Source organism: Acomys russatus, chromosome 11 (assembly GCF_903995435.1).
Source record: "Acomys russatus chromosome 11, mAcoRus1.1, whole genome shotgun sequence".
NCBI lineage: Eukaryota > Metazoa > Chordata > Mammalia > Rodentia > Muridae > Acomys > Acomys russatus.
The window spans coordinates 18,737,203-18,764,188 of NC_067147.1; the positions used below are offsets into that span (position 1 = coordinate 18,737,203).

The 26,986-nt window shown below is 40.7% G+C and overlaps 1 protein-coding gene across 1 annotated transcript in view; it reads right to left on the reverse strand.

Moving 5' to 3' along the window:
- Positions 1-26,986, reverse strand: part of Pkhd1 (PKHD1 ciliary IPT domain containing fibrocystin/polyductin) — a 474,396-nt gene that overhangs the window by 375,370 nt on the left and 72,040 nt on the right. Inside the window, 2 exon segments of the mRNA XM_051152952.1 lie at positions 4,680-4,899; positions 26,608-26,751. Coding sequence (XP_051008909.1) covers positions 4,680-4,899; positions 26,608-26,751 — 364 coding nt within the window.

Below are 26,986 nucleotides of genomic sequence, written 5' to 3' on the forward strand. Positions count from 1 at the left end.
AAACACTTTCTTCTGGACTCGACATGGCCATTGCACATACATCCCATGGGAAATGTGGTTATCTGCACAAAATAAAGCCACTCAAAATTCCAGCAGGAATAGGGAATGGCTCCTACAGCCCCATTCCTAGCTGAGCACCTATTGGCTGTTTCTCACTACAGAAAGTGTTGCTGTTGGTGCATTGCCTATATCTCCATGAATAGCCCACACCTATATGTATGGAGTGCACCAATTGGACTTCGTGATTTATTTATTTTAAAAAGAAAAAAAAGCACATGAGCCTGGGATAGAGAGGTTTTCGACAACTCCAGGGGGAACATGAGAGAGTTTCTTGGGGTGAATATGAACAAAATACATTGTAAATGTTTATGAAGTTTCTGAAGAATAAATTTAAAATTATTTAAAATAAAATAGAGAAATTTAAAATACTACGCAATATTTGAAAGTATGGAAATAAAAACAAAATGGGTTGTGCAAAGACCCGACTTCAAAGCAATCCGAGGCTTGTCAAGGCACTTTGGGGCTTAGCAACCAGAGGTTGTTTTCGCATTCTTTGCTTCTATTTACTTTTCTGCTTCTGGGCTGGGGGAGGTCCTTAGACTACTTTGTAAAGGGCTAGCTCCACATTTACATCATAAATCACTTATAAGCTACCTGAAAGGCACAAAGTTGGTCTGCCACACAACCACATTCCATGTGAGCTGGCTCCCCAGACAGCTACTTTTCACTCTGAAGGCCATAAACCATCCGATTAATAATCCCTCCCAAAATTTTGTCAAGGATAATGTCAAGCCGAATTGTCTAAACTCCCAGAATTCTCCATCTTCCCAGAGTTAATTGGGAAAATATTTGCCCATCATCCCTCTCTGCCATTGGCCTCTAACGCAAAGATGTGAGGAAATGAGGCAAAGTGCCCCGCACTCCTGGAGTTTGCCTGTTACCAACACACTGTCCTCCCTATGTAGGTTCTTAGGTTCTGGAAGGTATTCTGTTCTGGAGCCTTTCTGGTGGCTCATGGTTTCTTTAACCTGTCTCTGATTACCGCAGTAAAGATGTTTCTTATATAAAAACCATTGCTAACATTGGCAGAGAAACCATGATATCCGAAATAGACCTTCAAGGCAGGCAGATCATGAGACCACCCAATGGTACAAAGTGAGCCCCTGTTTCCAAGAAACAAAAGAAAACTAGGTTTTCACTTACAAAATTTCAAAGTTTGGAAACATGATTATTCTACTTTTTTATAGGAATTTTATGAATGAGGAGATAGAGTTGATCAGATTTGAAAAGAAATTGAAATATATAAATCAACTGAGATATCAACAAAGGTGTTGAGACTGATATGACTACAGATATAGACACATATGCATAATTATTTAAGAGAATGTGGTGAAAAGTTTCATTTAAACAGTGGTAATAGTAGCTCTAGAACCTAGGATTCTAGACTCTCCATCTAGTGCTCTTTCAGTTGACGTCATCAGAGCCTAAAGAAAACAGATTATGCTCTTTGGCATAAGGAGTAAAAGCTCCTTCAGCAGATTTCTTTCTCCTCTTTAGCAGAACTTTCTTTGCATAGCTCAGGCTTTTCTTTCCAAATGCATCTCCACCAAGGTGTTCATCACAGATACTGACAGACAATATTATACAAAGTGCACTGTGAGCTAAGAGCCTCTGGTTCCACTCCCAACACTGCCATGGGCCATGGGTTCACTGTAGATTTTGGAAAGGGACTTCATCTTCAATGTATAAAAAAGTGAGAGTCCTGAGTTCAGTCAGAGAGAGAGAGAGAGAGAGAGAGAGAGAGAGAGAGAGAGAGAGAGAGAGTGCACATGCAGGTATGCAGGTAAAGCCTGACAGGCTGAGGACAATGCATGCAGTAAACCTAGACCCCCTATTCAGATCTAGCCAATGGATAGCATATTCTCCACAATTGTGTGGGGAGCAGGACTGACTCTGACATGAACTCTGGTGCCCACTATCTGACCACTTTCCCTTGGTGGGGAGGCCTGCTGGCACTCAGAGGAAGAGTAAACAGGCTACTAGGATGAGACCTGATAGGCTGTGATCATATGTTGGGGGAGGAGGTCCCCTTCTGTCACAGACCTAGGAGAGGGGAATAGGGTGTAAGAGGGAGGGAGGGGGAGCGGGAATGGGAAGATACAAGTGAGGGGATAACAATTGAGATGTAATCTGAATAAATTATTTAAATAAAAAGGAAAAAATTTTAAACCGTCTGAATATAAATTATAATAAATTAAAATTTTAAATTAAAAAAAAAAGAATTGAGAGTCCTCTAAGAACTTCCCATACCTCCTAGAGAGCTTTCCTTTCCTCCCGAGGGCTGCTTTCCTTTCTTCTCACTCTGCTCCTGCTTAGCTGGCCTCTGAGCAGATCATAAAACTCTTTGGTAACTTTCTTCTTGCTGCTTCTACGACCCTGGTTTCCATAGTGGTGCCTTTTATGTTTCAGAATGGCTCCTCTAAGCAGATGAATCTGAGCACTTTATAAGTGTATAGCACTCATCACACATTATCACCATGTCTGTTGCCTTGCTTTGCCCTCTTAAGGTTGTTGACATTTGTATCCTCTCAACATTGAGTCACCAGGCACAACATCTAGAGTGAGAACTTAGTAGTACTTGCTAAAACATAAGGGGAGGTGGCAGTTGGGTAGGGGAATGGAGTGGGTAGGTGAATGGATGCATAGGCACATCTACCTGCCTTTGCCCAATGACATACAGCCCACTGTTAGTTCTATCAAGGGGCTACATACAGTATCTAATGGAAATCGGTTCTATGAAGAGACCCTGGAAAAGGGTTCTCTATGTTCGCAAACAGAACCTTTCAAGACTTGGACAAGCTATATGCTGCACAATTTCCTTAATGCCCCTTACAGACTTCATTGTGTGTCTTCTAGCTGTTAAGTCAGCACGTGTCCTTCAGAAAAAGACATAAACACTAAACGCAGACAATAAATACGATCAACAGTCTAGCCACTAGAGGCAGACCCCGGGGACCTTTCTGAATGCATCTTTCCAACTTTGCATTTCCAACCATCTATCGGTGTACAAACAGACAATGGTGACAATAGGAGGCTACAGCACTGCCTTGGGATCTGTGATTTTTGTTTCCCAGTATACTGTAAGCCTTTCCTCTTAAAAATTCTACAGCATGATCTTTAAGTCTCTAAGTGCCATGCCATTTGGTTATATTATTAAACTTATTTCAAATATTAACTTCAAAGAGCATCACTCTTTGTAGATATCACACATGTCTATCTGTTTTCTTAAAACAAAACCCTAGAAGTGAAATTGCTGAGACATAGGGTAGGTAGAAGTCTGTGGTTTTAAATAATGATTTACCACACTATACTCCAAAGAGTGTACTTCCTTCCCACTAGCCACCAAGAGCCATGTTTTTCCCTTGTCATCTTCAACATGAAATGTGGCTAAGTCAAAGAACTCTGAATTCAAACTCAAGTTGCATGCTGCAAAAGGCCAGAATAACAAGATTCTCACTACTCTCAAAATACATTTATACGTAAAGGCACAACTTATAAATGGGGTCTGAGACACAGTTGCTTCAGTAACCTCTAACAGTGAAGAGGAGGGCAGATAAGAACCCAAGAACGCCATTTAGGATAGCCAAGTAAAGTCCCTGGAATCGTAGAACAGGATCTCCTGATGGTAGTGACTTCTGACACCCTGCTTCACCTGATACAACCTCCAGGCTCTCATTTCCCATGATACCTTTCCAAGGCCTATCACACCCTTCAGGGCAGTGGCAGCCAAGGAAGTGCTTCTTTTCCCTCTGGCTGAGCACAAATCTCTAGTGACAAGTTCCTACCAAGACAGACTGCTCAGGCCATCACAAAGTCAGACAGGCATGGAAAGAACTAGCTATTTCCTCCACTGCAGGCAACTGGTCTTGTTTGGTTTTATATCGTAATGAGGAAATCAGTCTTCATTAAAAAGTCAGTTGAAACTATTCTATCCACATGAGCAATAAAGACACAGGCAATGCTCAGTGCTAATACCAGCCTGCATAGAAACTGAACTGCCTGCAGGAATTAAGGCCATGCAAAGTTACCACCATGCTCACACTTTTTAAAAATTGTCTTAGAAAAAAGGTTGGATCTAAACAGTCCTGGTATTACTTGTTAGTTTTTTCCTTTTAAAAACTCAGAGTCCTTGTGAGTTTATGGCATCTACAAACCCAGATCTACAGTAATTCTAGGGCATAGCCCCCCTTCTTTTGAATAAACATTGTGCAATCTGCTGGATTTCTCTATGATATTTTTTTTTCATACTTGTGAATCTGTTTGGAAAGAAAAGAAAAAAGGAAAGGGGCGAAGCCTTCTGTTTTTCATAATGTCTAATCTTTCTCCCCATTGGCATTTACCAGATGTTGCTTTGGATCGGAAGATAAATATTAAAATCTAAGCAAGAACAAAGTGAGCTGTTTACTGGGCATATTTTTCAGATGTTCTCTTGAACACTTGAAAAAGACAGAGATGCTTTGATATGTAGACTGGCTGGGATCCATGATGGAATGGCCCCTCTGAAAGAGTTTGAGGCCCGTAGGCCGTATCCACCCTCCCTGGGCTTTCTGATGGCTCTGTGGAGCCCAGTGGCCATGCACTGGCAGGAAAGTCAAAGAGGAGAGAAAAGATGGAGCTACCTGAGGAAGAGGCCTGAGAATGATGAAAAAGCTGGCTCTGGCCAGTGATCTGGTACAAAGACGCACTGGGAATTCTCTTCACAAAGGTAGACGTAAGGCCAGGATCCAGGCAGCCTCTCAGTCCCCATGGAGACAGTCAAATCGCATTGCAAGTAGGTGTGTCTGCTAACTTCACAGGTGTCTTCTGCATGCCTCAGGTCACATAGGAAAGCTAAGGACACTGGAAAAGTCACCACGAGTTTAGGTAAACCTGTAAAAAGAACTCAAAGTCTTGTGTCATTTCAGGAATGATGCATTCTTTGACTAAGGAATGTCAAATTATCGGTTCATTTTTTTAAAAATGCTGCATTATTATCCAATGTGGACAAGGTGTTATTCTTTATGAGTGATGACTGAAATTGTCACACATTCACTTGCATACACACAAATGTATAAATATAAATTTAAGTATATATACACATATATATTATGAGGCAGAAGAATATAATAAATAGTTTTGCAAAACATAAATAATCCTTATAAATAAAATGTATTTGACCATTCAGACAGCAAGAGACTAATGCAAATAATAATCCTTCTGAATTTATGTGCAGCTCTGGATTCATTTCCTTTGTTACCTTCACAAACAAGCACTTGGCCCTTAAAAATTATATGAAGGGCTGGAGAGATGACGCTATCTGTTCTCCCAGAGGACCTGGGTTCAATTCACAACAGCAACATGATGGCTCACAACCATCTACAACCACAGTCACCCTCTTCCAGCCTCCACCAGGAATGTCATGGTGTGCAGACATATATGCAGGGAAGACACACATATACATAAAATAAAAACATTGTAAAATAAAAAGTCATATTATTAAAAATATTTATATCTCTAAATGAGAGGCTATTAACTTTTGTTTTTGAACATTAATAAATATAACACATGAAAAAATATTGCTGGACCTGATCTTTCCATCTAATGTACTATTGATGGTGTTTGTTCATGATATCATTGCATATAACTGCTGTCTCGGTTTCCTTTGGATGTTCCACCTGTACTGCCTGACTAGACTGCAATGAGTCTATTGCTTCACCAATGGACATCTGGATATTTTCAAATATTTGCGGTTACAGATAAGAATAGTTTTCTCCAGGACGAATGTTGTGAAGAAAAAAGCTTGTAGGTACAAGGTCAAGGTAAAGAGAAACTTTTGTATCCCTATTGCCTGGATTTGTGTTTTCAGTATTCCACACAGCTCTTGTCATGTAAAATGAGCAGACCCTGACTCTTGTTTATGGGGGAGAATATAGCGTCACATTGTGGCTTTAATTTATATTCTTATCATTACGTTTTTAGATTGAAAATATCTTACGTTTAATTATAATTGACAACTCTCCTGTAAAGTCCCTGCTCTTTTCATGTGGCTATTTTTCTATATTTATCATTTTCTTATTTGTCTGTTATGTTGGGGTCCTCAAGAAGTCACTGTTGCCTCTTCCAAGTCACTGGCTAGACATCTCGCTCTTCGTGCTACTCCTTGGTTAACAGAACTTCTCTGTTTACTATGACGACCAGTAATATTTCATAATGTAGAAAAGCAAGAATTTTGTCCCATTTCTCTCTGGGAGAAGGAAGAGTTGTAAAAGCAATGAGAAGGCAGGCATGATCCCAGCATTCAGGACTGAGAGGCATCAAGTAGATCTGAAGCCAGCCTGCTCTACATAGTGAGTGAGCTGCGGGCCAGCCAGTGTTAGTTAGTCAAACTCTAGCTCCGACAAAAGAGCAAAAATAATTGGAATAAGAACAAATGTCTGGTGAGGTATTTTAGTAGGAACTGTCTGAAAATCTTAAAGTGAACAACAACAAAAAAAAAAAAAATGTGTCCTCACAGGTACACTACAAACATTACCAAGATCTTCAGACATGAGTTTATGCCTGCCTGCCTCGTCACAGCACTGGCAGCAAGGACCTCACAAGGTAAGTGCATAAGCAGGCTTTGCACTTATGCCATCACACCCAAATGCTATTATTGCTGCTTTTTCCTTCCAAGGCACCTGAAACCTAGGACATTCTCTGGGAATGTTTTGAACAAATAATTGCAATAAAAAATGACTGACAGTAGGACTCTCGTGTGAGTAGACAAAACATGAGAACTTTCTAGTTCATAAGCCCCAAGGCAAATAAAAACAGGCTCAACACCTATAAAATAATGAATTCATTATAGGTGATTAAGTGGATGCAAATTGACAAGGTGGATTATGAAAAGCACCCAAGGCTGGGGATCAAAATCCATGGGTTTTATTCAAAGTTCTGCCACTAAATAGCTCTGTGACCTTAATCGCTTTAGCTTTTCATGCCTCATGGAAAAGTTAAAGTTTCCATGAAAAAGTCATTTGGTATAATCCAAGTAAATGCAAAAAACCTGAAGATCAAAGATCTTGAGCCTTTTTAAACAAAAGTGAAATATGAATTTTACCTAACCAGATGTTTTAGCACCTATCATATAGAAAAATATTCTTTGGCTGGAAGTGTAATCCGGAGGAATAAAGATAGTTGACCCCAAAAGCAGCAAAGGAACTTTTCTCATCTCTATCTTTAATTCCTCATTATTCTCTAAAAAGGAAACACATTAGTACCATGGCATCGGAACAAGCAAACTGTAATTAGGAAAGTTTGCATCTTAAGACATTTATCTACAATCTGGGATAGGAAACATTCCTCTATCATGCAAAATCAAACTGAAAATATTTCAAACCAAGGGTCAGAATTCAAACTGACCTTTTTAAATTTGAGAAGTTTACAAAAAATAAACAAACAAAAGACCAAATGAAAAGAGTAGGGGAGTGAACTGCAGAAAGAACAAGAAGCCTTATAAACAGGAAGACAGTCTAGCTGTGCACAGTCATTTTAGAGACAAAGAAACATACTTGCCACATGCATGCCAAATGCATGCACATTCCACATGCATGTTTATAAACAAGTGATGCATGGATACCAGTGCATGCATACACAGTACATGTGTGCATTCGTATGCATACACACACAAGTACACACTTTGCATGTATGAACACACGTGATGTTGTATAGAAATTTTCTCTGAGATAAAATATTCCATCTTGAAGGGAGGCTCATTAACTCAGGAAGTAAACAATTCAAAAACTTAGGAAGACCTGCAGCAGACCAGATTTACTAGGTCCCTCTTTCCCTGAGCGCATATATATATGTATATATATATATATGTCTTTCAAATAAGCTGAACCGCCTGGAAGAGGCATATCAGCTTTGCATGAAAGAAGCAGAGGAGGCCAGCTGACCTTCCTGAAGAGGCTCTGCTCCTGCAAGTAACCCCTGACCTACTGTGAGTAACCCCAATAAAATTCTTTGGTTCACCAAACTGGACTTTGGCAGTCCCCTTACTCTGGTGTGTTATAAGCTCCATATTTGGGGTGAGGTGACATTTGTTCATGTCTGTTCCCTACGAATAGTGTCACACAACACATGTGCACAAGGATGCATTAACACCACATGCATACACACACACACACACACACACACACACACACACACACACACACACACACACGAAAACAGTATTTTTAAACCAGGGAGACAATGGTGTTAATCCGGGACCAAATTCTAGACAGACATCTGCGATCCTCCCAGACATGTTGAGAACCTGGTTAATAAGATGAGCTATCTGGTTTCAAGCTTTAAATTAGACAACAGTGTAGGAAACCAGAAAGGAAACATCAAAATGTTTGTGTAGAAAGTTTCAGCTAATAAGGATCTTGAGAATCTACATTTCTAACAAATTCCCAGGCAGTGCTACAAAAGTAGCTCCAGGGCACAGGCACAACATGCTGTCTTAGCAGACAAGCATGCTTCATCTTTCCAAAGGCCACTGGCTGATTAACGTTGAAATGGTTCAGGAGGGCAGTGCTAGAGATGTGGAAAGATAGCTTCTCTGAGAATGGCAACTGGGGTATAGGTACAATGATTGCTACTGAGTCCTCCTCTGGCAACATCTCTGAAACAGATTCCAAGTGTTGCCACCTATACAGTGATCCTATACAGCAAGGAAATTACTAGTGATTTCTAATGGTTTCTCATGCATAGCCTTGCCTCTTAACCATTTGTTGTCTATTATGGGCGAGAATGAAAGCACAATCATACACACAGCATTTGTTTTCGTTAGCTTCAAAAGGTTCAAAGAGTCCACCAAACCTCCACCTGCATCATTATGGAGTGTGCGCTCACAAGAGGATAAAAACAGTGGTCTTTTCAAAGGCTGTTTTAATGAAAAGTGTGCTTGTAAAATTAATGAATGTTTGGTGACACCTAGTGGCCAAGATAAGAGTTACAGCCTTCAATTGCAGCATTGCTCCTTTCAAAATACTTTCCAGATATTTAATTCTCAATTTCCAAAACTTATTCAAGTCCCTTATAAATATACTAATTTAATTTTTGGCATATGAGTTATCAAACTTAAAATACCAAAAGTAACCTTACTCTGAATATCTCATCATTTTGTTCTTTGTAATTCTGGTTAAGATTTAATGTTTTAAAATAATACTGAGGACTTTTTTTTTTTAATTTATTCTTGTTACATCTCAATGTTTATCCCATCCCTTGTATCCTCCCATTCCTCCCCCCCCCATTTTCCCATTATTCCCCTCCTCTATGACTGTTCCTGAGGGGGATTACGTCCCCCTATATATTCTCATAGGGTATCAAGTCTCTTCTTGGCTACTTGCTGTCCTTCCTCTGAGTGCCACCAGGTCTCCCCCTCCAGGGGACATGGTCAAATGTGAGGCACCAGAGTACGTGAGAAAGTCGTATCACACTCTCCACTCAACTGTGAACACCCATTCATGTTTAAAGTTTTAGAGAGATCGGGGATACAAGGCACTTTCCTCAACATAATAAAGGCTATATACAGCAAGCCAATAGCCAAAATCAAAGTAAATGGTGAGATACTCAAGAAAATTCCTCTAAAATCGGGAACAAGGCAAGGCTGCCCACTCTCTCCATATCTCTTCAATATAGTACTCGAAGTTCTAGCCAGAGCAATAAGACAACAAAAGGAGATCAAGGGTATCCAAATGGGAAAGGAGGAAGTCAAATTATCCCTCTTTGCACATGATATGATAGTGTACATAAGTGACCCTCAAAACTCCACCAGAGAACTCCGAAAGCTGATAAACACCTTCAGCAAATTGGCTGGATACAAAATTAACTCAAAAAAGTCTGTAGCCTTCCTATACACAAATGACAAGCTTGCAGAGGAAAAAATTAGGAAAACCACACCCTTCACATTAGCCACAAGCAATATAAAATATCTAGGAGTTACCCTAACTAAGCAAGTGAAGGACTTGTATGAAAAAAATTTCAAAACTCTGAAGAAAGAGATTGAAGATGACCTGAGAAGATAGCATGATCTTCCTTGCTCATGAATCGGGAGAATTAACATAGTAAAAATACTGAGGACTTTTAAAGCCCAGGGCCAGAAGGTTTTAGAGCAGATTTCTACAAGACTTTCAAAAAAGAGTTACTGTCAATACTGCTCAAATTATTCCAGAAAATAGAAACAGAAGGAACATTGCCAAAATTATTTTATAAGGCTATAGGTACCCTGATGCCCAAACCACATAAAACTCAACAAAAAGAGAATTACAGGCCAATTTCCCTTATGAACATCGATTTAAAAAAATACTCAGCAGAGTACTTGCAAGCCAAATCCAAGAACACATAAAAAAGATCATCCACCATGATCAAGTAGACTTTGCCCCACAGATGCAGGGATGGCCCAACATAGGAAAAAAATCAGTCAGTGATTTTCCTTAACACTGAAGTAAAAAAACCACATGATCATCTCAATACATTACAATAAAAGCCTTTGACAAAATCCAGCACTCCTTCATGATAAAAGTTCTGGAGAGACCAGGGATACAGTGGACATATCTAAACATAGTAAAGGCAATTTACAGCAAGGCTGTGGTCAGTATCAAATTAAATGGAAAAAAATCAAAGCAATTCTACTAAAATCAGGAACAAGACAAGACTGTTCACTCTCTATATATCTATTCAATAAAGTACCTGAAGTTTTGGCTAGAGCAGTAAGACAACTGAAAGAGATCAAGGAGATACACAATGCCAAGGGAGAAAACAAAGAATCACTATTCACAGATAATATGATAGTATACATAATCGATAATAAAATATCACTAGGGAACTCCTATAGCTGATAAACACTCTCAGCAAAGTGACTGGACACAAGATTAACTTAAAAACCCCAGTGGTCTTCTTAAATACAAATAACATGTGGACTGAGAACGAAATCAGGGAAGCAGCATCCTTTTCAGTAGCCTCAAATAACATAAAATATCTTGGCTAACTCTAACCAAGCAGTTGAAATATGTGTATGATATGAAATTCAAGTCTTTGAAGAAAGAAATTGAAAAAGATATCAGAAGATAGAAAGATCTCTCATGCTTATGGACCAGTCGGACTAACATAGTAAAAATGGCCATCTTACCAAAATCAATCTACAGATTCAATTCTATCCCCTCAAAATCTCAACACAATTCTTTACACATCTTGAAAAAGCAATACTGATATGGGAAAAAATTCCAGGATAGCTAAAATAATCCTAAACAAGAAAAGACCTGCTAGAGGCATCAGCATCACTGATTTCAAGCTAAATTGAAGAGCTATTGCAATAAAAATCCACATGGTACTAGCATAAAAACAGATACGTTAGTGAAAGGAATTGAGCTGAAGACCCAGACATAAATCCATACCCCTATGAATAACTGGGGTTTTTATAAAGAAGGCATAAATATACAATGTAAAAAAGGAAGTATTTTCAACAAATGGTGCTATTCTTACTGGATGACTTTATGTAGAAATGCAAATAAATACAAATGTATTGACCTGAACAAAACTCAAGTTCAAGTGACTCAAAGAATTCAACATAAAACCAGAAACACTGAAATTGATAAAGGAAAAATGGGGAATAGCTTTGAAAACACTGACATAGGAGACAACTTTCTGAAAAGAACCCTGATCACCCTGGCACTAAAATCAGCAGTTAATGAGTAGGACCTCATGAAAATAAAAAGCTTCTGAGATCCAAGATGGCAGCAAGCAGTGTGGACCGTGTTTATAAGCTCCAGTAAATGATTCAGGGAATTGCACAGAATTCTTAGCCAGGAACACCAAGCTCCCCACCCCACTATAGCGGGAGTACTCCACAGTTTGAAAGGACCAAAATACAGAAAACCTGCTTACCCCTGCGCACAGGAGAGGCGCAGATGTTCTTGAACCAGAGTGGCAGCAGCATTGGCTGAGGTTTGCAGCTGGGAACCCTCTAGCAGAGACAACTGGTGTGGTAACTGGTGGGAACTGCTGTGGGAAAGGGAATTCAGTGCAAGATTTGGGCCCCACAACCCTAGCTGAACTCGGCACGTGATTTGGGCCCAGAGTCCCTAGCTGAGCTCAGCGTGCAGTTTGGGCCCTGCGCCACAAACTCAACTCAGCATGCAGCTCACTCCTTGAGACTCAAACTGGACTCGGTGCACGGTTCGGCCCCCGAGACTCTAGCTGAGCTCAGCATGCGGTTTGGGTCCTGAGACCCTAGCTGAGCTTGGCGCACAGACCTATCCCTGAGACTCTGGCTGGACTCGGCACACAGTTTGGGCCCAGAGCCCCTAGCTGAACTGGGCGCATGGTTTGGGCCCAGAGTCCCTGGTTGAACTTGGGGGACAATTTGGGCCCAAAGAACCTAGCTGAACTGGGTGGGCAGTTTGGGCCCAGAGACTATAGCTGAGCTTCGCACATGGTCCCAGCCCTGAGACTGTGGCTAGACTCTGCGCACAGTTCAAGATCTGATAATCTGCCTGAACTCGGTGAGCTCAGTATGCGGTTTGGGCCCATGACCCTGGATGGACACAGTGCTAACTGGATTAAGTGCATAGAATAGGCCCCAAGACCCGTTTGGGTCCAGAGAAGCAAATTGGACTCAACACTCAGGTTGGGTCCATACACACTAATTGGACTGGACTGAGTGTGTGTGCGGTTTGGGCTCCATGACACTAACCTGGACTCTGCAAACAGTCTGGGTCCCAAAACGCTACCAGAAACCACAGACAAGCAGAGCATCAGAGCTCCAGGACTAAGGAAATCTCGGGGAGACAGGGAGCAGAGTGGCCATCAAACCCCTTCTGTCCGACCTGCTTCAGTCCCTGGAGAGCTCCGGTGCCACAAGGGGACCAGAAGTCTGTGGACATTTTGGCCTGATGCAGCACACATTCTGAGACCCAGGAAAAGTACAGTGGAGCTGGGGGTCACTAGATGTGAGAGACCCAAACTATGAGGCTGGCCTCCTGCCATCCAGACCAGTGAAGCATCAGAGTTTCTGGCCTAGGGAAATCGTGAGAAAATGGGTGAATCTATCCTCAGACTCCCTCCACCCAACTCCAGAAGCTACCTGCCAAAAACAAAGATGGTAAGATGACTAAAGGACAGCATAAAATCATATGCAAAGAACTCCAAAACAATATGGCATCTCCAGATCTCACCTATCCCCCCCAAAAAAAACAACCCAGAGAACTTAAACACAATGGAAATACAAGAAAATGACCTCAAATCCTTAGTAATGAGGATGACAATGGAGGAAACAAGTAAAATTCATAATCAAATGCAGGAAGATGCAGCCAAACAGGTGGAGGACATAAAAGAGGCCTATAGAGAGGCACTGGGGAAAAAAATCAGGAAAATACAAACAACCAGATGAAAGAAATCAATAAAACAGTTCAAGAGCTGAAGATGAAAACGGATTCAATGATAAACAAACAGACAGAAGAAAAATTGGAAAGTGAGAGCTCAGAGAGAAAGGCTGGCAACATAGAGGTGAGGCTGTCTAATAAAATCCAAGAAATGGAGGAAGGAATCTCAGGTCTAGAAGATACAAGCATAGATCTTAAAGCAACCATTAAAGAAAATGCTAAATTTTGAAAAATCCTGACACAAAACATCCAAGAAATCAAGGACACCATGAAAAGAAGAAACCTGAGGAAAATAGGCCTTGAGGAAAGAGAAGATGCCAGACACCAAGGCCCAAAAATATTCTCAACAAAATCATAAAAGAAAAGTTCCCCAATCTAAAAAATAAGATGTCTATAAACATACAAGAAGCCTATAGAACACCAGAGTAGACCAGAAAAGAAAAACTTCACATCACATAATAATGAAAACACAAAATATACAGAACAAAGAAAAATATTAAAAAGCTTCATGGGAAAGGGGCCAAATAACATTTAATGGTAAACCTATCAGAATTACACCCGACTTCTCAGCAGAGACTATAAAAGCCAGAAGGGCCTGGACAGAGATCCTGTAAACCCTAAGAGACCACAGATGCCAGGTCAGACTATTTTACCCAGCAAAACTATCAATAACCATTGATGGAGAAAAACAAAATATTCTATGACAAAAACAAATTCAAACACTACCTATCCACAAATCCAGCTTTACAGAAGGTACTAGAAGGAAAACTCCACCCCAAAGGGACAAGCTAAAACCAAAACTACACAGGAAATAGATACTACACCATCGCAAAAACACAAAGACACAAACACTCTACTGGAACCAACATCAAAATTAAGACTCTTAACAGTCATCAGTCATGAATATCTCTCAACGTCAATGGTCTCAATTCTCCAATAAAAAGACACAGACTAACTGAATGGATGCATAAACAAGATCCAACATTCTTCTGCATTCAAGAAATACATCTCACCCATAAAGATAGACATTACCTCAGGGTATAAGGCTAGAAAATAATATTCCAAGCAAACGGTCATAAGAAGCAAGGAGACATAGCCATTTTAATATTTAACAAAATATATTTCAACCAAAATTAATCAAAAGGGATGAGGAAGAACACTTGATACTCATCAAAGGAAAAGTCAACCAAGATGACATCACAGTTCTGAACATCTATGCTCCCTCTACAAGGGCACACACATTTGTAAAAGATGTATTAACCAAGCTTAAACTGCACATTGATCCCCACACAATAATAGGGGGAGACTTCAACACCCCACTCTCAATGAAGGATAGGTCATTGAACCAGAAACTAAGCCAAGAAATAACACCATTAACCAATGCCATGAATCAAATGGATCTAACAGATATCTACAGAACCTTTCACCCAAACAAAAAGGAATAAACATTCTTCTCTGCACCCCATGAAACCTTCTCCAAAATTGATCACATACTAGGTCACAAAGCAAGCCTCAACAGATACAAGAGGATTGAAATAATACCTTGTATCATATCAGATCACCATGGTCTTAGGCTGCAATCCAACAACAACAGAAATAACAAAAAGCCTACACATACGTGGAAACTAAATAACTCTCTGCTAAATGACACCTGGGTCAGGGAAGAAATAAAAGAATAAATCAAGGACTTCCTGAAATTCAATGAAAATGAAGTAATAACATACTCAGATTTGTGGGATACATTGAAAGCAGTGCTAAGAGGAAAATTCATACCACTAAGTGCCTTTAAAAAGAAATTGGAAACATCCCACAAAAGCAACTTAATGACACAGATGGAAGCCCTAGAAAAAAAGAAGAAAAAACACCCAAGAGGAGTTGACATCTAGAAATTATCAAACTCAGGGCTGAAATCAATAAATTAGAAACAAAAAAAAAAAACAGTCCGAAGAATCACAAAACCAAAAGCTGGTTCTTTGAGAAAACTTAGCCAAACTAAGTAAAAGGAAGAGAGACAGTATCCAAATCAACAAAATCAGAAATGAAAAGGAGGACATAACAACAGACACTGAAGAAATACAAAGAATCATAAGATCCTACTTCGAAGGCATATATGCCACAAAATTTGAAAATCTAAGGGAAATGGGCGATTTTCTTGATTAATTTCACTTGTCAACACTGAGTGAAGAACAGATAAACAAGCTAAATAGTCCCATTTCCCCTATAGAAATAGGAGCAATCACTGATAGTCTTCCAACCAGAGAAAGCCCAGGGCCAGATGGTTTCAGTGCAGAATTCTATCAGACCTTCAAGCATGTGCCAATACCAATATTCTTCAAGCTACTCCAAAAGATAGAAATAGATGGAACACTACCAAATTCATTCTATGAGGCCATAGTCACATTTATACCTAAACCTCACAAAGACCCAACAAAGAAAGAGAATTTCAGAGCCATTTATCTTATGAACATTGATACAAAAATACTCAATAAAATACTTGCAAAACAAATACAAAAACACATCAAAGATATCATTCACTATGACCAGGTAGGCTTCATTCCAGGCATGCAGGAATGGTTTAATATATGGAAATCCATCTATGTAATCCACCATATAAACAAACTGAAAATTAAAAAAAAAAAACCCACATGGTCATCTCCTTAGATTCAGAGAATGCATTCGATAAAATCCAACACCCTTTCATGTTTAAAGTTTTGGAGAGATCAGGGATATAAGGCACATACCTCAATATAATTAAGGCTATATACAGCAAGGTAATAGCCAAAATCAAATTAAATAGTGAGATACTCAAGGAAATTCCTCTAAAATCGGGAACCAGGCAAGGCTGCCCACTCTCTCCATATCTCTTCAATATAGTACTCGAAGTTCTAGCCAGAGCAATAAGAAATCAAGGAAATCCAAATTGGAAAGGAGGGAGTCAAATTATCCCTATTTGCAGATGATATGATAGTGTACATAAGTGACCCCGAAAATTCCACCAGAGAACTCCTACAGCTGATAAACACCTTCAGCAAATTGGCTGGATACAAATTAATTCAAAAAAGTCAGTAGCCTTCCTATATACAAATGATAACCATGCTGAGGAAAATATTAGGAAAACCACACCCTTCATATTAGCCACAAGCAATATAAAATATTTAGGAGTTACTCTAACCAAGCAACTGAAGGACTTGTTTGAAAAAAATTTCAAACCTCTGAAGAAAGAGATTGAAGATGACATGAGAAGATGGAATGATCTTCCTTGTTCGTGGACTGGGAGAATTAACATAGTAAAAATGGCCATCTTACCAAAAGCAATTTACAGATTTAATGCAATCCCTATCAAAATACTTACACAATTTTTTAAAGACATTAAAAGTTCAATTCTCAACTTCATATGGAAAAAGAAAAAAGCAGAATAGCTGAAATAATCTTGTACAATAAAAGATCCTCCAGAGGAATCTCCATACCTGATCTCAAGCTGTACCATAAAGCAACAGTAATTAAAACAGCATAGTACTGGCACAGCAATAGGCTGGTTGATCAGTGGAATCGAATCAAAGACCCAGATATGAATCACGCACATGTGATCACTTGATTTTTGACAAAGAAGCCAAATATATTCAATGGAAAAGGGATAGCATCTTCAACAAATGGTGCTGGGCTAATTGGATGCCTACATGTAAAAAAATGCAATTGGCCCCTATTTGTCACCATGCACAAACTCAAGTCCAAGTGGATCAAAGACCTCAACATGAAATCAGAGACAGTAAATCAGAAGAAAAAGTGGGGAAGAACCTGGAACACATTGGCACAGGAGATAACTTCCTGCACAGAACACCAACAGCTCAAGCCTTAAGGTCAACAATTAATAAACGGGACCTCATGAGGCTGAGAAGTTTCTGTAACGCTGGAGACACTGTCAACAGAACAAAGTGACAGCCTACAGACTGGGAAAAGATCTTCACCAACAAGAGTCTAATATCCAAAATATATAAAGAACTCAAGAAATTAAACACCACCAAACCAAATAACCCAATTGAGAAATGGGGCTTGGAACTAAACAGAGAATTCTCAACAGAGGAATATCAAAAGGCTGAGAAACACTTAAAGAAATGCTCAACCTCCTTAGTCATCAGGGAAATGCAAATCAAAACAACTCTGAGATTCCATCTTACACCTATCAGAATGGCTAAGATCAAAAATTAAAGTGATATCACATACTGGCAAGGATGTGGAGAGAGAGGAACACTCCTTCATTGCTGGTGGGAATGCAAACGAGTACAGCGACTTTGGAAATCTATCTGGCGCTATCTCAGAAAACTAGGACTAAGGCTTCCTCAAGACCCAGCTATTCCACTCCTTGGAATATACCCAGAAGATGCTCCAGCACACAACAAGAACATTTGCTCAACCATGTTCATAGCAGCCTTATTCATAATAGCCAGAACATGGAAACAGCCTAAGTGTCCCTCAGTAGAATGGATAAAGAAATTGTGGTACATTTACACTATGGAATACTACTCAGCTATTAAAAACAAGGAATTCCCGAAATTTGTGGATAAATGGATTGAGCTAGAAATTATCATAATGAGTGAGTTAACCCAGAAGCAGAAAGAATCAAATGGTATATACTCACTTATATCTGCATACTAGCCCAAGGGGCATGTCCCACGAAAGCCTTCATTTACCAGGAAACTGGGACAGAGGAGAGGACATCCTATTTGGACTCTAGATGAGAAAAGCATGGGAGAATGGCAAAGTAGAAGGATCCAGAGGGTCCTAGAAACCTACAAGTAGATCATTATGATAGGCAGATTTGGGCCCAGGGGTCTTGCTCAAACTAAGGCACCAGCCAAGGACAATACAGGCGGTAAACTTTAAACCCCTACCCAGATCTAGCCAATGGTCAGAACAGTCTCCACAGTTGAGTGGAGAGTGGGATATGACTTTCTCACGTACTCTGGTGCCTCACATTTGACAATGTCCCCTGGAGGGGGAGACCTGGTGGCACTCAGAGGAAGGACAGCAGGTTACCAAGAAGAGACTTGATACCCTATGAGCATATACAGGAGGAGGTAATCCCCCTCAGGAACAGTCATAGGGGAGGGGAATAAGGGGAAAAGTGGAGGGAGGGAAGAATGGGAGGACACAAGGGATGGAATAACCATTGAGATGTAACAAGAATAAATTAATAATAAAAAATTTAAAAATTAAAAAAAATAAAAACAAGGAATTCCCAAAATTTGTAGACAAATGGATTGAACTAGAAATGATCATAATGAGTGAGTTAACCCAGAAGCAGAAAGAGTCAAATGGTATATACTCACTTATGTCTGGACACTAGCTCAAAGGGCATGTCCCATGAAAGTCTTCACTTACCAGGAAAGTGGGACAGAGGGGAGGACTTCGTATTGGGACTCTAGGTGAGAGAAGCATGGGAGAATGGGGAAATAGAAGGATCCAGAGGGTCCTAGAAACCTACAAGAATAGCATTATGATGGATCAATCTGGGCCCAGGGTCCGGCTCAAACTATGGCACCAGCCAAGGACAATACATGCAATAAACTTCAAACCCCTACCCAGATCTAGCCAATAGACAGGACATTCTCCACAGTTGAGTGGATAGTGGGGTCTGACTTTCCCCTGGATGGGGAGGCCTGGTGGCACTCAGAGAAAGGATAGCAGGCTACCAAGAAGAGACGTGATACCCTATGAGCATATACAGGGGGAGAAGGTCCCCCTCAGCCACAGTCATAGGGGTGGGGAGTAAGAGGAAAATGGGAGGGAGGGAGGAATGGGAGGATACAAGGGATGGTATAACAATTGAGATGTAATATGAATAAATTAATAAAATATCTTTTAAAATATAAAAATAAAGTGTGCAATTTTGCTTCTTCATAAAGAAAAATAAAAGAAAATGGAAAGCTTCTGTAAGGCAAAAGATATCACCAAAGGACAAAGTGCCAGCCTACAGCCTACACTATGAAGTGCTTTAAAAAATGACAACATGAAATTTGAAGGCAAATGGATACACACAGGGAAAAAAAAAAACTTATCCCAAGTAAGATAACCCAGATCAAGAAAGACAAATATGATATGTATTCATTTATAAGTGAATATTAGCAGGTAAGTAAATGAAAATCAAGCTACAATCCATAGACCCAGAGAGGTTAAGTAAAGAGAAAAGCTGGGCCACAATACATGGACAGATCTCCCTGGGAAGGGGAAATAGAGTAGATTTCGGGTGGACTGGGGTAAGCAAGGATGGGAATGGGAGGGGTGGGGGAGAGTTTAGGGAAAAGACAGCGGGAATTAGAGGTGTCTTTGGGGACAGTGTGGAAACCTAGTACAGTGGAGTCTATGAGGATAACCCTACTGAGGACTCCTAGTAATGGAGGTTACTGAATTGGCCATCTTCTGTAACCAAGTAGGGCTTCCAGTGGTGGACCAGAGTTGCATTTGCATGAGTTGGTGGGCAAGAGGCTCCTGTGGAGATCTCCAAACAACCCAGGCTGATGCTAGGACAAAGGTTTGCTCTCCAGAAACTGACAGTGGGACCCCAATGCCAAGGACAACATCCAGACGACTCAGTGAACAAACTGGCGCCTGAATGGAGCCTTCACCACTTTGTCCTAGCTGTTTGGCTGGAGCCTCTCCTTGCGCTTGCACAAGCTGTGAAACATCCTCCTTCACGTCCCCTCCTTCCCTCAACTCTGCCTGTACCAGGAAGCCTCTGAAGAAAGAAAAGGTGCCAAGAGCCCAGTTCCAAATTCTTGGCAACTCCTCCCCTGACGCTGCCAGCTACCTAAATTCCCACCTAAGTGCTCTTAACCATACTTGGGCACAGTCCCAGCTCCCAGGTGACATGTCATCACCCTTTGCCTACAATCTATAAAACTTCCACCCCCCCTGCCCCCCGCCAGTCTGAGTGCGACTTCCTTGGGCCCTTTCTTTGGGATTGATGCACCCATCCTGGCGCAGCACCTAATAAACCTGCCTTCACGTACTTTCAGTATGGTCTAATCTGGCCTATATCTGCATCACCAAGGGAGTGAAAGAGCCTATCACTAGTCTCTTTGGTGTGGGAAGGTATTTTGTAGGCTATGGAAAGAGAAATCCGGACATAAACCCAGTGACAAAGACCTCAACCTATAAACTGTCCTGCCTGCAAGATGTGCTGAGGCAATGGTAGGCACAGTATATGTGGGAGTAGCCAATCAATGTCTGGTTTGACTTGAGCCCCAAGCTACGAAAGGAAGCCCATGCATGACAGTGCCTGGTTGGCTAGGAACTGGAGACTAGATAGCCCAGAGACCTAGGATAGAGCAAAATATGACAGTGAAATGATTCCTAATGATATTCTTCTATACTCATAGGTTGCTGCCTTGTCTAGTCACCATCAGAGAGGCTTCTTCAGGCAGCAAATACCCCCAGCCAGACATGAAGCAGAGAGATAGTCTAAAGTGTATGTCTCCATTGGGTGCCTCACCTAGGAGCTCTGGGAACGTCATGGAAGAGGGTGAGAAAATCTTGTAGAAGTCAGAGAGGATGGAAAACACCAGGAGGACATGGCACACTGAATCAACTAATCAGGGCTCATATGGGTTCACAGAGACTGAAGCAGCAAACATGGGGCCTGCATGGGTCAGCACCATGTCCTCTGCTTATATGCTATAGCTAATAGCTTGGTGTTTATGGAGGACTCCTAACTCTGGGAGGAGGTGGGTCTCTGACATTTTTGCCTGCTCTTGGGACTCTTTTCTTCCTGTTGGGTTTCCTTGTCCATCCTTAATATAACGACTTTTGCCTTGTCTTGGTGTATCTTGTTTTGTGGTGTTTGGTTGTTCTCATGGAGGCCTGCTATTTTTCTGAAGGGAAGTGAATAGGGAGTGTAGCTGGGAGAAAGGAGAGGTTGTGTGGAAGCTGGGAGAAGTTGAGGGAGGGAAAACTGTGGTCCAGATGTACTGTATAAGAGAAGAATCTATTTTTAATTTTAAAAAACTGAAGTGGTATTAATAGAACACAGCGTGGACAAGGAGGACATTGGCAAATTGTCTGACTTTGTAGAGATAAGGTAGTCCAGTCTTTCCTGCTTCACAGATAAGTCTGTCCCGTGTTCTGGGCCTGATGGCCAAAGGTTGAATGCCCCAACATTACAGAGGAATCTTGCGTGAGTATCCTGGCAGCCAGCAGTCTCTGTGATTTCTATAGTTTTGGAAGCTGCCCGCTTTGCATTTTCTGTAGGTAATATTTATCCTTCTCTGGTCTCTGATGGGATTAAGACTAGATAGTTATAGTCTTACAGTTTTCCTTATTAAGATTAAAGACATAAAAGTGTAAGTTGTTTAGGATTTAAGAAATTTTTTAGGGTTGGTGAAGCTTTTACTTCCCCCAGTCTGTAGGCTGTCATTTTGTTGTGTTGACAGTGTCCTTTGCCTTACAGAAGGTATTTTTTTTTTTCAGTTTCATGAGGTCAGTAAGTTGTCTCCTGTGCCAATAAGTTCAAAGCTCTTCCCCACTTTTTTCTTCTAACAGAAGTTTTATATTGAAGTCTTTTTTTTTTTATTTTTTATTATTAATTTATTCTTGTTACATCTCAATGGTTATCCCATCCCTTGTGTCCTCCCATTCTTCCCTCCCTCCACTTTTCCTTTTATTCCCCTCCCCTATGACTGTTCCTGAGGGGGATTACCTCCCCCTGTATATGCTCATAGGGTATCAAGTCTCTTCTCGGTAACCTGCTGTCCTTCCTCTGAGTGCCACCAGGTCTCCCCCTCCAGGGGACATGGTCAAATGTGAGGCACCAGAGTACGTGAGAAAGTCATATCCCACTCTCCACTCAACTGTGGAGACTGTTCTGACCATTGGCTAGATCTGGGTAGGGGTTTAAAGTTTACCGCCTGTATTGTCCTTGGCTGGTGCCTTAGTTTGAGCAAGACCCCTGGGCCCAAATCTGCCTATCATAATGTTCTACTTGTAGGTTTCTAGGACCCTCTGGATCCTTTTATTTTGCTGTTCTCCCATGCGTCTCTCATTTAGAGTCCCAATAGGATGTTCTCCCCTCTGCCCCAGTTTCCTGGTAAATGAAGGCTTTCGTGGGACATGCCCCTTGGGCTAGTATGCAGATATAAGTGAGTATATACCACTTGATTCTTTCTGCTTCTGGGTTAACTCACTCATTATGATCATTTCTAGCTCAATCCATTTATCCACAAATTTCAGGAATTCCTTGTTTTTAATAGCTGAGTAGTAGTCCATAGTGTATATGTACCACAGTTTCTTTATCCATTCTTCTACTGAGGGACACTTAGGCTGTTTCCATGATCTGGCTACTATGAATAAGGCTGCTATGAACATGGTTGAGCAAATTTTCTTGTTGTGTGCTGAAGCATCTTCTGGGTATATTCCAAGGAGTGGAATAGCTGGGTCTTGAGGAAGCCCTATTCCCATTTTTCTGAGATAGCACCAGATAGATTTCCAAAGTGGCTGTACTAGTTTGCATTCCCACCAGCAATGAAGGAGTGTTCCTTTCTCCCCACATCCTCGCCAGCATGTGTTGTCACTTGAGTTTTTGATCTTAGCCATTCTGAGAGGTGTAAGATGGAATCTCAGAGTTTTTTTGTTTTGCATTTCCCTGATGACTAAGGAGGTTGAGCATTTCTTTAAGTGTTTCTCAGCCTTTTGATATTCCTCTGTTGAGAATTCTCTGTTTAGTTCTAAGCCCCATTTCTCAATTGGGTTATTTGGTTTGGTGGTGTTTAATTTCTTGAGTTCTTTATATATTTTGGATATTAGACACTTTTTCAGATGTAGGGTTGGTGAAGATCTTTTCCCAGTCTGTAGGCTGTCACTTTGTTCTCTTGACAGTGTCTCCAGCCTTACAGAAGCTTCTCAGCCTCATGAGGTCCCATTTATTAATTGTTGACATTAAGGCTTGGGCTGTTGGTGTTCTGTTCAAGAAGTTGTCTCCTGTGCCAATATGTTCCAGGCTCTTCCCCACTTTTTCTTCTAAGTGACTTAGTGTCTCTGGTTTTATGTTGAAGTCTTTAATCCCCTTGGAGTTTAGTTTTGTGCAGGGTGATAAATATGGATCTATTTGCATCTTTCTACATGAAGACGTTCAGCTTGTCTAGCACCATTTGTTGAAGATACTTGTTTCCGTTGTATGCTTTTGGTTTCTTTGTCAAAAATCAAGTGTCCATAGGTGTGTGGGTTTATTTCTGGGTCTTCAATCTGATTCCATTAATCAACTACCATTTCTATGCAAGTACCATGCATTTTTATTACTTTTGATACATAGTATAGCTTGAGACAGGGATGGAGGTTCTTTCAGAAGATCTTTTATAGTACAGGATTGTTTTAGCTATTCTGCGTTTTTTGGTTTTCCGTATTGTCTTCACCAACCCTATATCCAACAAAGGGCTAATGCCAAAAATATAAAGCAATCAAGAAACTAAACACCACCAAACCAAATAACCTAATTAAAAATGGGGTACAGAGCTAAATAGAGAATTTTCAACAAAGGAATATCAAATGGCTGAAAAAGAAATGCTCAACATCCTTAGTCATCAGGGAAATGCAAATCAAAATGACTTCGAGATTCTACCTTATCCCTGTCAGAGACCAGAATCTCAAGTGACAGCAAAATGCTGATGAAGATGTGGAGAAAGGGGGACATATCACCATTGCTGGTGGGAGTTCAAACTTGTACAACCACTTTGGAAATCAATCTTGTGCTTTCTCAGAAAATTGGAAACACCTATATCTCAAGATGCAGCTATACCACTGCTGAGCATATACCCTAAAGATGCTCCACGATACAACAAGGACGTTTCCTCAACTATGTTTATGGTGATGTTATTTGTAATAGCCAGAATCTGGAAACAACCCAGATGTCCCTCAAATGAATAATGGATAAAGAAACTGGTGTGCCTGCACAATGGAATACTATTCAGCTATTAAAAACAAGGACATCATGAAATTTGCAGGCAAACAGATGGAACTAGAAAAGATCATCCTGAGTGAGGTGACCCAGACCAGAAAGACACACGTGGTATATACTCACTTATAAGTAAATATTAGCCCAACATAGATGTCCTCTAAGAGTCTCTGCCCAGCATGGATTCAAGACAGATACTGGGACTCACAGCTAAACTGTGGGAGGAGTGCTTAGAGTTGTATGTAAGAGTGGAGAGGGGGGGAATGAAAGGACCCAGAGTAGTTAGGAGCTCCACAGGGACAACATCAAGGCTGGTAGAGATGGCCCCAGGGGGCTTTACTCAAAATGATGCACCAACCAAGGACAATTCATGCAGAGAACCTAGACCCCCTGTTCAGATATTGCCAATAGACAGCTCATTCTCCATGTCTGGAGAGGGAGAGGGAGAACAGGGACTTCCTCTGACATGAACTCTGGTGCCTGTAATTTTGTCACTGCCCCTTGGCAGGTGGCCTTGCTGACACACAGAGGAAGGGGATGCAGACTATACTGACAAGACCTGATAGATTGTCATCAGGTAGTGGGCTATGAGGAACCCCCCCCCAGCAGAGGTTAGTGGAGAGGAATAGGATGGAAGAGGGAGGGAGGGTGGGAATGGGAAGATAAGAATAAGGGAATAATAATTGGAATGGAATGTAAATAAGTTATAATAAATAAATAAATTTTTTAAAACCAAAGAAGAAAATGTTTTAGGATCTAAGAAGATGTTTTAGATTGATAAATGTAAGTTATGCTAAGCAAGTTGTTTAGGTACATAACTTTGGACTCACAAAGATAGGATAGATACTGGAATACTTTCTCCAAGGTTGCCAAATACAAATGAACTGGACACTGTGAATGTAATCCTTACCTTATAGTTCTCATAACTGTTCTTATTGTATATGACATATTAATATTAGAGAAAGGGCAATTTTGGACTAAAAAGGGGGAAATGCAGTGATAATTTTGGTTTCTTTTTAAATGCAGTTATTTTATGTGAGTATGTTTCTTCTTGTTCCCTCTTTATTCTTCTCTCACCTTTCCCTTTTTCTCCTCCTCTTGTTCCTCCCCTCTCTTTCCTCCTGCCTAAGACACCACAGTATAACTCACCTTCACAATAGAACTACATCTCAGAATTATTGCCTAAGTTGGACTGCTACATCCATCACTTTGTAAATCCTTAGCCCATATTCAAATTTCAGAGCAGAGAGGGAACATGATCTAAACCAATACACAGAAAGCATATCTGTAAATGCTTATGTGCAGAGTATAATTTCTTGAGTGCAAAAGTTTGGCACCTGGAAATATGCAAACAGAATACTCACCTGGCTTAATTGAGGCTCTCTCAAAGGCAACGAGACCCTGTGATAATGAAGCCATTTCCTTCGTTGGGACTTTCCCCCTTGAAGTTCAAGACACAGTTACCATGTATTGTGAAGCAGTGGGCTTTGCATGCTCCTCCCTGAGTAGGGACAGGGCTTCACAGTCCAAGCTTTACACAACAGCCTTCTCTTAAGCAGTGAGCTGTCATGAATTTTATTCAACATTGCAGAACAAGAGAACTATGTGACTCACAAGTAATGCCTAAAAGATTCAAGTTGCTGAGTACAGAACCAATGTTACAGAGATGCTCAGTGGGAGGGCAGCTGGTAGCATTCTTTTGGTCTCTGTGTATTATATGCATGTGTAAGGTGTGCATGGTTGAGTGTGGTTTGGTATTCATGTGTATGGGTAGTACACTTGTGTACACATGTGCATGCGGAGATCAGAAGTTGGCTTCAAGTGTCTTCTGCATCTCTCTTGACCTTATTTTTGAGACAGATTTACTGAACTCAAGAGTTTGGCTGGAATGCCTAACCAGGAAATTCCAGCCATTCACCTGTCTCAGTACCTCTGTCCATTTCTGGGTTATAGCCATGAACCATTACAGCTTTAACATGGGTGCAGGGCTTCTGAACTCAATCCTCCTTCTTTCAAAGCCAGCAATTTATCCACTGAGCCAGCTCCTCAGGCCCCAGGGTTTACTTTTTTTTAATATAGAAAAGAGAAAGTTCTATTCCCAGTAGTAGTCAGTACAGTAGTAAAATGGAAACAGAAAAAAGTGTAAATGAGAAGGGTTTTTTGTTGGTTGTGGCTTTTGTTTTGTTTGTTTGTTTGTTTGTTTGTTTTTTTATTGCTTACCATCCAGAGGCAGAACCAAGCAGCTGAAGGCAGACACTGTCGCATTAGCCAAGACTTGGCACGGAGCACCGCACACAGCAGCTGAGATGTTCCCTGGAGAAAATCCTGCTCCGAGTACATGCAAAAGCCTTCCACCCAGGCAGCCTTCAGAAACAAACACCAAGCTCATCATTTATGAAGCAAATCTTGGCTTGTTGCACACAAAGCTCAACCCTCCCTTCCTCGCTGTGCCACTTTCTCAACCCCACAGAATATGTACAACTGATCCCAGTATCGCCAAGATCATCTCTGCTTGGCTCTAACCTGCAGTTTTTTTGTTGCACTGGGGAACTTTTTTTTTTTTAATGCAGTCACTTTGTATAAATAACTAATGATGGCT